General features: G+C 41.2%; 2 protein-coding genes across 2 annotated transcripts in view; both read left to right on the top strand.

Moving 5' to 3' along the window:
• The window catches only part of LOC134072462 (microfibril-associated glycoprotein 4-like), a 2515-nt gene extending 910 nt beyond the window's left edge, over window positions 1-1605 (top strand). The window contains exons 3-5 of the mRNA XM_062529204.1: window positions 2-98; window positions 711-878; window positions 982-1605. Of these exons, the coding sequence (XP_062385188.1) occupies window positions 2-98; window positions 711-878; window positions 982-1244 (528 nt within the window). The 3' untranslated portion in view covers window positions 1245-1605. The remainder of the gene's footprint in view (window position 1; window positions 99-710; window positions 879-981) is intronic.
• Window positions 1606-10304: 8699 nt separating this feature from the next.
• Window positions 10305-12967, top strand: LOC134072389 (microfibril-associated glycoprotein 4-like). The gene is made up of 5 exons (XM_062529086.1): window positions 10305-10375; window positions 10978-11196; window positions 11397-11493; window positions 12105-12272; window positions 12376-12967. Exons 1-5 carry the CDS (start codon window positions 10373-10375, stop codon window positions 12636-12638), a joined length of 750 nt encoding a protein of 249 aa, XP_062385070.1. The 5' UTR covers window positions 10305-10372; the 3' UTR covers window positions 12639-12967.
• The last annotated feature ends 1834 nt before the right edge of the window (window positions 12968-14801 follow it).

The following is a 14801-nucleotide window of genomic DNA, read 5'->3' as shown; positions in this document are numbered from 1 at the left end:
GGTGATCCAAAGAAGAATGGATGGCACTGTAAACTTCTACCGGCCCTGGGATCACTACAAGGAGGGCTTTGGGAACAAGAGCGGAGAGTACTGGCTCGGTAAGCACACTGCAGTTTTCACTCTTTGAGTGGGTCAATGGGAGGAACGTTTCTGTTTTGGCTCCCCCTAGGGGAATTTGATTGACACCTCCACCAAGAGAAGCAAAGCAGACTTCTCAGTTATACTATTTTCCTATCTCCATCTTTATTAACTGAAGTGAATTGACTCAGTAAATCAAGAGAGTTATACAGTTGTACTGACAATCTGGTGATGCCATGTAACATCTCAAATACATGCATTCAATCAATTGTTTAAGGTTAAAGGCCACATTAAAGGTACCGTCAGTGACTGTATGCAATTTCGAGCCAATAACAAAAATATTTCCTCACGATTTGCTAGACGCTCATTCATTGAGGACACTGTAAACAATACAGGTCTTAGTAGGTAGCTAGTCTCCGACAACTGGAAACAAATAAAGTTGGGGCAGCCCGTCCCCCAAAAAGAAACTAAACTCTGTGTAGAGTATCTCTGTTAAAGGGAGGGGTGAGATACCTCTCTGGTGTGTTTAGTTTGGTCCTTGGTTAAAATATAATGTACATTGTTTTGAGGATATTACAGTCAATGGTTTATGAAAAAGGAAGAGTTCAACATGAGTGTCCTCACATCTGCAGGTCTGGAGACTATTTTCAGCCTCACCTGGAGGGGCAAGTACGAGCTGCGGGTGGACATGGAGGACTGGGAGAGAGGCCACGTCTACGCCCAGTACTTGTCCTTCTCCATCGACTCCGAGGACGATGGCTACGCCCTTCGCTTGAGCGGACACATCAACGGTGGAGCGGGTGAGTTTGGGGTTTTCAAGATGATCAAAAGTGTTGTCTCATCAGCATGACTTATCTTCTGATCACTTACGTCACAGTGTTTTGTCATCGTCATGTCTTTTAGGTGATTCTCTAAGTTATGTGAATGGGAGGAAGTTCTCAACCTACGACAAAGACCAAGACATCAGTTCCTCCAACTGTGCAGATCTCTATGATGGTGGCTTTTGGTTCAATAACTGCTTATATGCCAATCCCAACGGGTTGTACAAGGGGAAGGGTAGAGTGGTGTCCACGACAGGAATCCAGTGGATCCATTGGAAAAGCAGTTATTACTCTCTGAAGTCCATCACAATGAAAATCAAGAGGGTGTCTCTATCTGAAGCGTAATTTGCAATGGCATCGCTCTCTCTCTCTCTCTCTCTCTCTCTCTCTCTCTCTCTCTCTCTCAGATCAAAAGCATCAACTTGATTTTTCCCATGTTAGAGCCATAACATCCCATTATAGACTATGGCAAAAAGAAAAGCATTCATGGTGACACTCTCTCTAAAATTCACTTGTTTGTTTTTGAGTCCAACTTGATGAAAATCAAGAGCATCTATCTAAAGGGTAATTGATAATGGAAAGTCTATATCTTTCTTTCTCTTTCTGTCAGATCAAAATGTTTTGTTAGCATCAACATGATTTTTTCTTTTTCATATTGTCAGACTGTGGCAAAATAAAGGCATTAAAGATGATACTTTCTCTTCTATTCCAATAGTTTGTTTATTTGTTTGTCAACTGCACTACTTCAAAGACAATGGGCCCTACACACAAATCCGGCAAAGCACGGAAGTGAAGCAACGCCGGCATTAATGCGTGCCTGGCTGCTACGGAAGTAGCGCATTGGTCTGGCGTAGGCAGACGTTAGCTGTAGATGCGAAATGTTAAGAAGTGCGTCAAAAGTGGTTAAAATACATGTGATTAATAAAACTAGATGCACCCCAAAATGTTCTTTTTCTTTAGTTATTTTTTAGTACGTATGCTGTTCAGTGATGCCGGGAAGAGTGTGTTGTGTGGTCAGCTGTTTGAACAACAGTACGAAAATACAGGCCTGGAATAAAACCGTTTGTGAAATTCCTTTGTTGCACATTGACTACCCATGTTTACGACCATACGGATTACACAGAGTTCCTGGTCAAGTGGAGGACCAAGATGTGCGTCAAACGTGGATAAAATACATATGATTAATAAAATAATCTTGAACACCTAACATGTATTTAACTGGTACAACTTGTCGTGGCTAATAGTTGTTTAAAACTTCTAAAGCTTGTGAACATATTAGCAACACAGCTAGTAACTAGAAAAGCACTCAGAGAGCGCAGACCTCCGCCTGCATTGTTCTTCCTAAAGGTTGTCATAAATTTGAACCTAAACTTTTCAGATCACCACCACGTGGCCATACCATGCCATTACACCACTAAGCTAAACACATAAATGGCTCCGGAATCCCGACGGAATTACGGATCACTCCCAAAATGTAATCGTTTCTTCCTTGGGTCATGCCCGACATTCGCTGAAAATGTCATCGAAATCCATCCATCACTTTTTGAGTTATCTTGCTAACAGACAAACAGACAGAAAGACAAACAGACAAACAGACAAACAAACAAACAAACAGACAAACAGACAGACAAACAGACAAACAAACAAACCCCGGCGAAAACATAACCTCCGGTACCGGAGGTAATGACAGCGTTCGGTTTTATTGTTGACATCAATGGCCACTGCCATGGTAGGTAAGACGGCAGTACTCATAGAGTTCACAGCAGATTTTAGTGCATCTTGCACCCGGCGCAAGGTGGGGCAAAAGTAGGGTGACCAGACGTCCTCTTTTGCCCGGACATGTCCTCTTTTTGAAACCTAAAAATGTGTCCGGGCGGAATTTCAGAATCGTCCGGGATTTTGTTATTCTGAACGTGTTTTCACCGAATTTGCATTGCTCTCTCTTTCATTCACATAGTAGGCAAGGCGATGGAAAGCTTATTCTTATCTTACGCTCAATAAACTGAGGAAGTTTTCACCATGCGCTACACTTTTATTAAAGCTCAGGTTGAGACAATTGACGACGTAAGGTTTGGTCTGGTGCCTGATGGCTGTCTTACACCTATCTAGTTTGAGAAACCAATACTTTTTGCCATGTGATGACATCCAAAACATTGACTGATTGTCAGTATGCATTTTGGATAGCCAAAAGTCCTATGGGGAGTTTCCATAGGGAATTATACCTTTGCAAATAATGGTCTGCAATACTCATATTTCATGCTAGATATTGATCTACTTTTGCAAACAGCTTCACAAGAACTGGTGCTAGGGCTCAGTTGTGTTTCTAAATCCATTAACGTGACCCAGAGGTCAGTCCAGAGATGCTTGTTATCCGGCAGAAAGGAAAAAAACAATATTCTAGGCTCTATAATGCTGTACCAGTACGTCACACAATTATTCTGGTTATTTCCTAACTACAGGGTCTCAGCTTTCCAAAGAGGTCGAACATTTGATGGTAGGCCAATCTAGGTGGGAACAGTGGCCTCAACAGTAAAAGTGTGAATTTTGGGGGAAAGCCTATGGCCCTGACCATAAAATGTTAAAAACCCACAAAAAGGGTCATGATCCTTCCCGATAGCATTACACAGTGCAATATCAAGCAATCTGGGCTTGTATTGCCAGGGACTTGTACGACTCCACTCAAGTTCAGCTGTGACTTTTATGCCTGATATCAGTATTCTATGAGATGTAACAGCGTTAGGGGTAGGGTTAGAGTTAGGGTTGTCTCTTAGGCAGAAGAAAGTTGTTATTCTCAAACACTTTCCACTTAAGCAGCACATATACACAAATAGCCTATCACGAAGACAGTATATGCATGAATGTGTGAACGCTTTTCTTTAATGAGTTTAAAGTTTAAAATGTAATTTAATATGACATCAAATGTACTTACTTAAATGTAATTACTGTACATCTTGCATAATGGAAAGTGCAGAATCATGTGAAGAGCAAGTATGTCATTAATCACCTAAAATCAAACTTTATAAGCAATGTTGCTGGGCAACAAGTTCCAGAGTATGACGAGTCTCATCAGTTGGCATGCTTTTCTATCATTGCACGCTAAAGGAATGAACTGGAACAAGAACAGCAGTTCAGCGATTACACCCTGGGGCTTTCCACCGAAGTGTTTCTGAGGTGCTGGAGACTGGAGAGGGCAAACATGCAAACCGAGAAGACAAGTCTGTCACTGAGGTGGGGCACAGACAGTGGCACTATGCAGTTTGAACCCTCATACACCAAACACGACACAACGCTTTTCATATTAGCCTGAGCAGTTTTGCAAAGAAAAATGTCGTAAAATAGCAGTATTCAGATTTGCAAGCCTAATTGCAACCCATCAACACAGACGCTGTACTGTGATTGTGGCCAAAGGGGTATCTTCTAAGTGCTGACTTGAAGGGGTTAATACATATTCAATTCAATTGCCTTATGTTAAAGAGGCTTTTTGTTAAAGAAAAAAAAAAACATATCTTGCATTCATCATGGCAATAAAAGGGAAACACATTGAAAGGGGTGATTTATAGGGGTGTGCATTGGCACTGCCCTCACGATTCGATTCCGATTCACCAGGTAACGATTCGATTCAATTCGATTCTACGATGCATTGCGATGCATTGCGATGCATTGCAATGCATCAAAATTCTACTGCACACAACAAGGCAAATTTGTCATCAGACAGGCAATTCAAGCAGTCATATTGAACTAAAGATTGTATTGGCTGTTATGTGGGGGGACGGGGGACGGGGGACGGGGGACCTTGAAATTGTAATAACATTTTAAACCTTGGAGTATTATATTAACCCATATCCTGATATAAAGAGAAAATATTGAAATTCTGATATTCATGACAGCTCACGTTATGCATATTATAGCCTATATTCATACAACTACACCTCTTTAATTCAGCTGTCTGCTTAAAGCCTTAAAATAATATTGTAAACAGTAGCATAGTTGGCTAGCTTACCACAGTCTACTGGTTGGACTGTTCAGTTTCCTTAGGGTGACCAAAAAAATCGGGACAGTCACGAAATACAAGCAGTTGTCCCGATCCCTAATCCTGCCCTAAATGTCCCGAAAAATTGTCTGATACATTAAAAAACTATTAATTCAAGGCTTCTCATTGCCTGTATGTTTAGGGGATTAGAAACTATTAATTCAAGGCTTCTCATTGCCTATATGTTTAGGGGGGAAATGTGTGTAGCATAGCCTACTTGCGCGATAATACTTTCTCATTCATTGTTGACGTAGAGGCTCAGGCAGCTCTGTGATCTGACATACCGCTAAAAAGCACAAGCGAGTGCACAAGTTGCAGCCGTGAGGGAGCTGCCACGAGAAGTGATTGGTCGTATAAAATGAAAGTTGCTGATGTCTGGGTTACACAAACAACAACACATTTGTTAGGTTTTCTAATTGACCTATAGGCCTAAATAAAAATTAATGTTGACATTATGTAGGCCTAGCTTAGGCTAGTCTTATTAGCGTTGCAACAAGTGTTATGGAAAGATCTGACTACATTAAAGCGCTATGAGTAGCCTAGGCTTGTTTACCAAAAAAGTGCGGAGAGGGGCTTTACTTATACTGTTCGGTAAAGTTGCACGCATAGTCTACAATGGAAATCGTTCATGGAGACAAACGTGTTGTGCACGGAGAGGGGGGCTGTGGCTGTGTGTGTGAGCAAGAGACGAAGGGGGAGTAGGGGCAAGAAATGCAGCTTTACGAATACGATGCGTGTTTTATATTGCGTTAAAAAAATAATGAATAACAGAACACATATGTGGCGGCTGTGTTGAATCTGTGGTGCACTGCCACAAATTAGTCTATGTGTGGGGAAACACTGTACAGGCAGCGCATGTCATTGCAACATTGCTCTGGAAATGCCACCGGAATTAATGGAAACGTCAACTTTACTGTACTCGAGGCCAGAAAATAAATAGTGACATAATCGATTATGGCACGTTGCCGCATCGATGCTGAATCGTGCATGCCCCGCATTGCGATGCATCGCCGAATCGATTATTGTTGACACCCCTGATTTAGACATTATGTATTGAGTGTGGTATGAAGGAAGGTGAGACATGTTTTACCTCATGTTAAGTCACATCTATAGGCTTTTAGAGAATATATAGGTGAGAGTGACCTTTTCCTCAATGTTAGAAGATAACATTTATCAGTCAAGTCTTGCTTCAGTGATATACACTATGAAACTATGCATTGTGTTTGGTATGGGGAAGGTAGTACATGTTTCAACTCTTCATGTGTGTCTGTGTGTAGGTGGCCGTGTGCCTTCAGTCTTCTTGGTGCTGTGCCACCACAAGTGTTTGAATTCCCTTCCTTGTAGAATCCCCTTCTACATTCCACAAGTTCACATTGTTTTATTAACAACCCTATTTCCTCATTAGCAGATGTGAGAACAACAACTGAGGTGGATGACAGAATTGGGGCAGAGTGACACTACCCTGCAGTCAATCAGCTCAATAAAAACGGGCTATTCAAAATATTAGACTAGTTATGATGGTTCAGCTTATTTTTACGATCCATCTTTAATGTATGAGGCTTTACCCAAGCAAGTTGCATCAGTGGTGCCTACATGAAATAATATTAATCCATGCACACCCATCCAGCCCAGCTCATGCACAAACCAACATCCATAGCACTGCAAATATTCCTCTGATTCAGATTTTAGGTTTGTGCATTGGTTAGCTTAACAGTAGTCTACATAGTAGGCTACAGTACAAACAACGGTCTATCCTTCAACATTCACGCATAATTACATCTCATTTGGGACATCTTTACACAGCCCTAAACCCTATCATGACCTTCAGTTTTGTTCCAGTTCACATTTGTGTAAACATCAAACGTTTCCCCATGCAGGAACCAGGAACTTGTCACTGTCAATACACACTAAAGGAATGAACTGGAACAAGATCAAGAACAACATTTGAATGGTTGTCCCCTGAGGCTTTCCCTGAAGTGTTTCTGAGGCGCTGGAGAGGACAAATATGCAAACAGATCAAACAAGTCTGTCACTGAGGTGAGGTGAGGTGAATTGAGACACAGTGCACAGCACAGTTTGAACCCTCATGCATCAAACACTACACAAAGCTTTTCATATGTTTCAATTTGATCTTGACCATTTGATCTTTTCATTTTAACATGCTAATGCACTGGTTCGCCCATCGGTATGATTGTTATGCTTGGGTGCAATGTTAAGAGAATGTTTGGCTAAGTAGCTGGCCGTGGTCCTGGAATGCCTTAAGAGATCACGTTAAAGCGATGGCTGCTTGCACCCCCTGTGTAACGAAGGAGGATGAGTAAGTGGGCTAGCAGTAACGCCAGGGATTGTGGCATAAGGAAAAGGAAGCCAGCTGAAATACCCTTGTAGGGGGAGGCGGGTGAGATAATTTCTGTCAATCATCATCATGGGCGGCAGTGGCTCAGGAGGTAGAGGAGGCGTCCAGTAACTGGAAGGATGCTAGTTTGACCCCACCCCGAACCCTAGTGCTCCCGATGAGCAGGTTGGCGACTTGTCAGCCTCCGTCATCGATGTGTAAATGGGTGAATGTGAGGCATGATAATGTAAATCACTTTGGGTGATCGCAGAAGTCCATAAAAGTGCTGTATAAATGCACTGGAGGACAAACCTACGGAGCTACGGAGAGAAAATGGCACAAAAACTGAAGAAAAAAAAACATGATTGCATTTTTCATGGAAATAAAAGGGAAAAACCTCCAAGGAGGTGAATTAGACACTGTAGGACTATGTATTAAATATGGTATGGAGGAGGGTAAGATATTTTCTTTACCTGTCACATACAAAGAGTGTAGGCTTTTAGAAAATATATAGTTTCTAGCGGACAATATTTATCAGCCATATACTTACTGTAGTTCACCAATGTACAAAACACGATGTATAAAACGATATATTGTGCATGGTATGGGAAAAGGTACATGTTTCAAATCTTGACATGTGTGTCTGTGTGTGTGCCGCTGTGTGACTCCAGTCTCCTTGGTGCCATGTCAAGTGTTTTTGAATTCTCTTCCTTGTAGAATCCCCTTCTACATTCCACAAGTTCACCTCGTTTGATTAACAACTCTATTTCCTCATTAGTAGCATACAAGAAGATCACAACTTCCGGTTACCATAGCGGCAGATGATAGATGTGAGCTGGCAGTGTTCATAACATTTACCCACATTTCTCTAACAGATTTCTGTTCTTCTTGCTGCGTATATCTTGTACAAATATCTAGTAATCTAGTTACATTTTTGGATAAAACAGAATCGATAATCGATTATCGATAATCGAGAATCGGTACTTTGGTAGGGCAACCAGGCTTGCCGTAAAAGTCTAACTGGGTTTACTCATCCTTAATATATTTCCAGTTTGTGTGTAAAAGGTCTATTGCTAACAATAATAAACACTGCATATATTCTAGAGAGAAGAAAATGCAGACGTGAGTGCAGTTGGGTCATGAGAATGGAGAACAGGAGATAGAGGATGGAGAGGCCATGAGATAATTCTCAAGACATCAACGACGCTGTGCTTGTAGTAGCAGGATATGTTTGCTTCTGCTTCTATATGTATATATATATATATATATATATACACACACACACACACAAACACACACACACTATATTGCCAAAGGTATTGGGTCACCTGCCTTGACCCCCATATGAACTTCAGTCAAATCCTATTCTTAATCCATAGGGTTTAATATAACATTGGTCCACCCTTTGCAGCTACAGTCTAACAGCTTCAACTCTTCTGGGAAGGTTTTCCACAAGGTTTAGGAGTGTGTTTTGGGGCCTTTTTTGACCATTGTTTCAGAAGCGCATTTGTGAAGTCACACACTGATTTTGGACGAGGAGACTGGCTCTCAGTCTGTTCTTTAATTCATCTCAAAGGTTTTCTATTGGGTTGAGGTCAGGACTTTGTGCAGGCCAGTCAAGTTTATCCACACCAAACGTTGTCATCCTTGTCCGTATGGACATTGTTTGGTGCACTGGTAGAGAGACATGCTGGAACAGGAAGTGGCCATCCCCAAACTGTTCCCACAAAGTTGGGGGCATGGAATTGTCCAAAATCTTTTGGCTAACGCTGAAGCATTTGGAGTTCCTTTCACTGAAACTAAATGGCCAAGCCCGGCTCGGGGATGGCCCCCTCTCGTTCCAACATGACTGTGCACCAGTGTACTAAGCAAGGTCCATAAAGACATGGATGACAGAGTTTGGAGTTTGGACATATGTTTGCTTCTGAGAGGACCTCATTATCTCCATGGAGACAGTGAAACTTTAAACTTTGAGTCACATCACTTCTAGTAACACATGGTATGGGTACATAAATCATCGGGAATTGACATTTTAGTGAATTCATAAGTCATCCGCGACCTCATATATGAACAACACATCAACTAAAGAAATAGGCACGGTGGACATATCATTATGAATTATTATGAGAAATGTCACCAGTGCATTCATCACCATACAACCCCACATGCTGGTAGTCAAACTGATCTTGGTGTAAACCCATGGGTTCCACATTTCAAATATGTGTGTGTAGGGGCGAGGTCTTAACACTAATTGACGGGGGTCCGGTGTTTATGGTCATTGGAAATCAGGTAACTGAACTCCATCACAAGAATTGATTAGGGATTTCTTTTGATAGCTCACCGAGAGATTCAATTCACTCTGCTAAGCTAGTGGGGTTGCTGCCGGATTAACACAGTGCATGCACAGAGATAAAAATGCTTTTGATTTCAACGACATGTGAGACAGTGAATAACCCAATTTCATAAAACGGTAGCGTGTTCTTTTAAGAATAATTATCTAAAAAAAACGTATAAATCCTGATCTTGTTACAAGGTAATGTAATACTTATGGGTTATTGTTACCAAAGCCTTTCAGAGACCTTGATGTTCCCTGTATTGGAAACAATTTCATCCTGTCTTGGAATGCATTTAAAAACAAAACACAATTGTTGGGTTGAGCGCTTCAAAGTATGTTTCAAAGTATACACAAAGAAAACATTACACTATTACTTCAGCAAATAAGATGAAACTGTGTTATTACAAAGCATTTGAACTCTGCGCGCGCGCACGCGCACACACACACACACACACACACACACACACACACACACAGAGAAAGAGAGGTAGTTTCTCTCTCTCTCTCTCTCTCTCTCACACACACACACACACACACACACAGACACACACACACACTGACACATTCATTATGCATGAGACAATCTCATCACCACTAACCAGTTTATCTTGTTATTTCCAAAGATTTTTTTTTTCAGAATTTTTTTTTTTTTACTTTCTCTAGCTTGTATTTAAAGCAAAAATCCAGAGCACCATTCATTCTGCTGTTAGGAAACAAGGAAGACCTTTTACCGACATTAGACCTTGTTCAGTAACCAGAAACTTACATCCAACATGGTAAGTGCTCTATTTTGGTATCATCAGTTAGATTCAAAATGATAATTTATTGAAGTTTAAAATGTAAGTAAGTAAGTAAGTAAAATTTATTTATAAAGCACATTTACACACAGCATAAGCTGACCAAAGTGCTGTACAGTAGAAAGGACACAAAATAATACAAAGTAATACAAAGAACATTTGCTAAAACATAGACAGTGAAATAATAACATTCAAGACAGGACAGACAGTAATGGTACCACAGCATTAGTTTTTGAAACTATGTTACATTAATTGTACAATATTATAGTGAGAAAAATTATAGCAAAAACAATAAATGTAAAATGCATGAATGTAGGAACAATGCCTTACAAATGAGAACAAAACATTCATTTATTACATTTTATTACAAAGTATTACAGATTGGACATGTGATTTAGTTAATTAATTAGTTAGTTATAGTTTATGTAAAATGTTAGATGCCAAACTGGAGCATGAGTGACACACACAAAAACACATGCACACAACACAAATATATGAATCTGTGGACCATGATATCACAACACTACAAAAACGGCTTCATTTCCCCACCCGCTTCTTGCTTGTTTTTTCTTTCCTTGCAGCTCTGTACCATCTTAGCTCTTTTGCTCCCCCTGGTGGTGAACTCACACCCCGTCGGTCGAAGTCTGCTGCCCTTGGACTGTGAGGACATCTACCAGAATGGATCAGTGCATAACGGGGTTTACACCATCTACCCGACAACAGCCGACAAGCCTGTGGAGGTGTACTGTGACATGGGGTGTACAGAGGACGGGATCCACGGGAAGGACGGGCAATGGACGGTCAGTAAAACTTTCAAAATAATGAGTAGCAACATCAATAGACTGGAAATATATAAAAAGGAAGAGCTTTAAAGTTGTAGAGTTGTAACATACTGTAAATCCTTGAGCAGCATCTCCTAGCCTACTGTATATGTAGGCTACATTAGATGTGCAAGACATACATAACAAGATTGACACATTTTTATGGTGGATCTCCTCAGGTGATCCAGAGGAGAATGGATGGCACTGTAAACTTCTACCGGCCCTGGGATCACTACAAGGAGGGCTTTGGGAACAAGAACGGAGAGTACTGGCTCGGTAAGCACACTGCAGTTTTCACTCTCAGAGTGGGTCAAGGGGAGGAACGTTTCTGTTTTGGCTCCCTCTAGGGGAATTTGATTGACACTTCCACCTACAGAAGCAAAACAGACTCATCAGTTATACTCCTCCTGTTTTCCTATCTCCATCTTCATTAACTGAAGTGATTTGACTCAGTAAATCAAGAGAGTTATTTAGTTGTACTGACATTAATCTCTGGTGTGACACGTACCATCTCAAAAACATGCATTCAATCAATTGTTAGCCACATTAAAGGTACAGTCAGCAACTGTATGCAATTTCGAGCCAATAACAAAAACATCTCCTCATGATTTGCTAGATGCCCATTTATTGAGGACACTGTAAAAAAGAACAGGTCTCAGTAGCATTCTAGTCTCCAACAACTGGAAACAAATAAAGTTGGGGCAGCCCGTCCCCCAAGCAGAAACTAAACTGTGTAGAGTATCTCTGTTAAAGGGAGGGGTGAGATACCTCTCTGGTGTGTTTGGTTTGGTCCTTGGTTAAAATTTAATACACATTGTTTTGAGGATATTACAGTCAATGGTTCATGAAACAGGAAGAGTTCAACATGAATGTCCTCACATCTGCAGGTCTGGAGACTATTTTCAGCCTCACCTGGAGGGGCAAGTACGAGCTGCGGGTGGACATGGAGGACTGGGAGAGGGCTCGCGTCTACGCCCAGTACTTGTCCTTCTCCATCGACCCCGAGGACGATGGCTACGCGCTTCGCTTGAGCGGATACATGAACGGTGGAGCGGGTGAGTTTGGGGTTTTCAGGATGATCAAAAGTCTTGTCTCATCAGCATGACTTATCTTCTGATCACTTACGTCACAGTGTTTTGTCATCGTCATGTCTTCTAGGTGATTCTCTAAGTTATGTGAACGGGAGGAAGTTCTCAACCTACGACAAAGACCAAGATTCCAGTTCCTCCAACTGTGCAGATCTCCATGATGGTGGCTTTTGGTTCGGTTCCTGCTTAGTTGCCAATCCCAACGGGTTGTACAAGGGGAAGGGTAGTGTGGCGTCCCAGACAGGAATCTATTGGCACAACTGGAAAGGCTATTATTACTCTCTGAAGTCCATCACAATGAAAATCAAGAGGGTGTCTCTATCTGAAGCATAATTTGCAATGGCATCTCTCTCTCTCTCTCTCTCTCTCTCTCTCAGATCAAAAGCATCAACTTGATTTTTTCCATGTTAGGGCGTACTATCCCACGTGAGACTATGGCAAAAAGAAAGGCGTTCGTGACAATCTCTCTAAAATTCACTTGTTTGTTTTAGAGTCCAACATGATTAAAATCAAGAGGATCTATCTAAAGCGTAATTGATAATGGAAAGTCTATATCATTCTTTCTCTTTCTGTTAGAAATGTTTTGTTAGCATCAACATGATTTTTTCATATTGTCAGACTATGGCAAAATAAAGGCATTAAAGGTGATACTTTCTCTTCAATTCAAATAGTTTGTTTATTTATTTGCCAACTGCACTACTTCAAAGACAATGGGCCTTATACACAGATCTGGTGAAACACGGAAGTGAAGAGCCTTTTTCTGTAGTTTTTTTTTAGTACGTATGCTGTTCAGTGATGCCGGGAAGAGTGTGTTGTGTGGTCGGCTGTTTTAGCAACAGTACAAAAATACAGGCCTGGAACAAAACCGTTTGTGAAATTCCTTTGTTGCACATTGACTACCCATGTTTACGACCATACGAATTACACAGAGTTCCTGGTCAAGCGGAGGACCAAGATGTCTGTCAAACGTGGATGAAGTACATATGATTAATAAAATAATCCTGAACACCTGTAAGAACATGTATTAACTGGTACAACTTGTCGTGGCTAATAGTTGTTTGCAACATCTGAAGCTTGTGAATATATCAGCAACACAGCCAGTAATGACAGCGTTCGGTTTTATTGTTGACATCAATGGCCACTGCCTGACGTCATCTACCCAATGTTCCCTTTCACCTGACATTTTCTTTCATGAGAAAGATCTCTTATTAGACATTCTCTGACAGGATACTTTCATTGAAAAGCCATTTGAAGGCACCGGTAAGTGTCACACCGCCACAGACGCACAGTAATGGCGGTAGGTAAGACGGCAGTACTCATAGAGTTCACAGCAGATTTTAGTGCATCTTGCACCCGGCGCAAGGTGGGGCAAAAGTAGGGTGACCAGACGTCCTCTTTTGCCCGGACATGTCCTCTTTTTGAAACCTAAAAATATGTCCGGGCGGAATTTCAGAATCGTCCGGGATTTTGTTATTCGGAACGTGTTTTCACCGAATTTGCATTGCTCTCTCTTTCATTCACATAGTAGGCAAGGCGATGGAAAGCTTATTCTTATCTTACGCTCAATAAACTGAGGAAGTTTTCACCATGCGCTACACTTTTATTAAAGCTCAGGTTGAGACAATTGACAACGTAAGGTTTGGTCTGGTGCCTGATGGCTGTCTTACACCTATCTAGTTTGAGAAACCAATACTTTTTGCCATGTGATGACATCATAAAAGTCCAAAACATTGACTGTAGCCCCTGACTGGTGCTGACCTATGAATTGGCCCAGACTTGTGATCAGAATATTGAGATATTTTGCCATATGTAACATCTGAAGCACAAAAATGATATATATATTTAAAAAAATCATGGGTTATCGACCTTGGCATCAGTATAACATCATTTACTGCAATGACGTCCACCGTACAGTACTTTGACACTAAGATTATGCTTCTACACAAAGGGGTTCATGTGCAGTAAGCATTTGATTGTCAGTATGCATTTTGGATAGCCAAAAGTCCTATGGGGAGTTTCCATAGGGAATTATACCGTTGCAAATAATGGTCTACAATACTCATATTTCATGCTAGATATTGATCTACTTTTGCAAACAGCTTCACAAGAACTGGTGCTAGGGCTCAGTTGTGTTTCTAAATCCATTAACGTGACCCAGAGGTCAGTCCAGAGATGCTTGTTATCCGGAAGAAAGGAAAAAACAATATTCTAGGCTCTATAATGCTGTACCAGTACGTCACACAATTATTCTGGTTATTTCCTAACTACAGGGTCTCCGCTTTCCAAAGAGGTCGAACATTTGATGGTAGGCCAATCTAGGTGGGAACAGTGGCCTCAACAGTAAAAGTGTGAATTTTGGGGGAAAGCCTATGGCCCTGACCATAAAATGTTAAAAACCCACAAAAAGGGTCATGATCCTTCCCGATAGCATTACTCAGTGCAATATCAAGCAATCTGGGCTTGTATTGCCAGGGACTTGTACGACTCCACTCAAGT

Source organism: Sardina pilchardus, chromosome 1 (assembly GCF_963854185.1).
Source record: "Sardina pilchardus chromosome 1, fSarPil1.1, whole genome shotgun sequence".
NCBI lineage: Eukaryota > Metazoa > Chordata > Actinopteri > Clupeiformes > Clupeidae > Sardina > Sardina pilchardus.
Note: the sequence above shows the minus strand (reverse complement) of the source record. Positions and strands in the feature narration are given on the sequence as shown.

Excerpts from the sequence above, each read along its gene's own strand:
- LOC134072389 (XM_062529086.1), top strand. Across the intron at positions 11,494-12,104 it reads GAACGGAGAGTACTGGCTCG|GTCTGGAGACTATTTTCAGC; the intron begins GTAAGCACACTG and ends TCACATCTGCAG. Across the intron at positions 12,273-12,375 it reads ATACATGAACGGTGGAGCGG|GTGATTCTCTAAGTTATGTG; the intron begins GTGAGTTTGGGG and ends CATGTCTTCTAG.